This window comes from Malurus melanocephalus, unplaced genomic scaffold (assembly GCF_030028575.1).
Source record: "Malurus melanocephalus ecotype Western Australia unplaced genomic scaffold, MMel_1.1 scaffold_140, whole genome shotgun sequence".
Lineage (NCBI taxonomy): Eukaryota > Metazoa > Chordata > Aves > Passeriformes > Maluridae > Malurus > Malurus melanocephalus.
In genome coordinates, this window is record NW_026623372.1 from 40,137 (window position 1) to 42,030 (window position 1,894).

At 42.4% G+C, this 1,894-nt stretch overlaps 1 protein-coding gene across 1 annotated transcript in view; it reads left to right on the forward strand.

Moving 5' to 3' along the window:
* Positions 1 to 276: 276 nt before the first annotated feature.
* Positions 277 to 1,894, forward strand: part of DPP6 (dipeptidyl peptidase like 6) — a gene marked incomplete at its 5' end in the record, with an annotated part of 163,475 nt that continues 161,857 nt past the window's right edge. The window contains one exon of the mRNA XM_057371082.1: positions 277 to 391. Within this exon, the coding sequence (XP_057227065.1) occupies positions 277 to 391 (115 nt within the window). The remainder of the gene's footprint in view (positions 392 to 1,894) is intronic.

A 1,894-nucleotide genomic window follows, 5' to 3' on the forward strand; every position in this document is an offset into this window, starting at 1 on the left:
GGGTGTGCAGGGAGGTAATGGGGACTGTGGGATCCACTGCTGAGTGGTGGATTTATTGACTTTATCCCCCGTGTCATGGCCTAGGATGGACTCAATTAATTCAATTAATGCCACCATGAATTATAACAGCATGGGCTGTGCTCAGCTCAGGGACATTCCCCGCTGTGGCTGTGAGGTGTAGTTTTGCACACCTACCTTGCAGTCTGGATTCTGTGCTTGTTTCCTTGTCTGAGTGCTCTTTTCTAAATGTTCTTTTTTTTTTTTTAATGTTTCTAGGAGCTGGTGGGGAGTAATCCTCCTCAGAGGAACTGGAAAGGAATTGCAATTGCCTTACTTGTCATTCTCGTGATCTGCTCCCTGATTGTCACCTCTGTCATCCTCCTGACACCAGGTATTTGTAACCTTTAACTCGCTTCCAGTCTGTTTTGCTTCTGTAATTTTGCTCTTCCAAGAGTAAAAGGATTGCAAATCAACTGCAAAGTCGACATCAAAGGAGCCCTCCTTCCCATCTTCACCTCGCTGTGATGCTGAGTTCAAGGCCATTCTGGGTAGATTGTTTTAGAGTTTTACATTTCAGTTCACAGGTCAGGGCTGCTGAGCTGAGGGTGCAAGGCAGGACCTTGATTGCCCAAACATGRATGGGGAGTGTCATTTTAGATGTGCCAGGAAGCCACACAGGGCAGTCAATGAGGACACAGGAATTCCTGAAATTCATGCCCACATGGAGCAGTAGTTGCCAGTTGAGGGTCCTATCCTAGACCACTGGAAATGGCATTGCATGCCTGTGCCTTGGCTCCTAAATCCCATCCCATCCCATTCAGTGGCTTTGATTTTTAGTTCAGACCAAAATGTTTACATAGCAATTTCAGATAATGATATGCCAGATATTACTTATCCACAGCAAATAATTAGTAAYTTCCTAATAAGGAATTCTTTAAGTTAATCCCCTTTCCAAGTTTCAGCAAAGTTCTGGGCGTGTAACCTCTGTAAATTACTTCTCTTACGGTAGCTGCCGAGGTTGTAGGCTTGAATTTTAATGTGGTGTCATTATGATTATTGATTATTATGTATTTATACAGCCCTGTAAATTTCCATGCCTGCTTAGGGAGTAGAAATAAAGTGCTTTTSCAGCACTGGCAAGATTGTGAACAGAATATGAAAAGACAAACAAAATGAGAGACATGACACAGGAAAGATAATTCAGTGTCAGAAAGGGTGAGGAGCTACAAAACACAGGGGGAGACAAAGGTTCCCTGCTTTGGGATGTAGAGGAGAGTAGGGACTCCTTCTGGGATGAGTGCATGTGAGTGGTAGAATCTAGGGAGCTGCAGGACAGAGAGCACAGAGCTCAGGAGGAGAAGGGAGGCAAAGGAGAAATGAAACCTCAGGAAATGGAAGAGCAGAGGGTAGTGAAGTGTAAAACAGGACAGAAGTTTTGTGGCAAAAATTTCCAGCTCATTACATGTGAAGTTACGTGCAGTCCAGCAGGTTTTGTCATCTTCCCTGGCAAAATTCTTATCCCACAGCCCTGCTGTGTGATGAACTGGAAACAGTGACAAATCATGATATACAGGAATGCACTGAGCTATTTGAAAATGAGAGAAACAATCAGTACATTTTTTTGTTATTTATTGCCATGCCGTATTCAGTTTGTTTATGTTATCCTGAAATTTTCAGTGTAAACCTAAATTGCATGTGGTCATGCCAGATTAATTATGTAATTAAAATAATTAAGGTTAAACTTAATTGAGGATGGTTTATTAAATTAATTTTGCTGGTTTTGAGATTCAGCACCTTTGGACAGTGCTGTTCATCTCTGAGATGTTTTGGGACATGGTCTGTGGACTGTACTCACATCAGGCACAACTTAATTAGGTTTGGAAATGCTGCCATC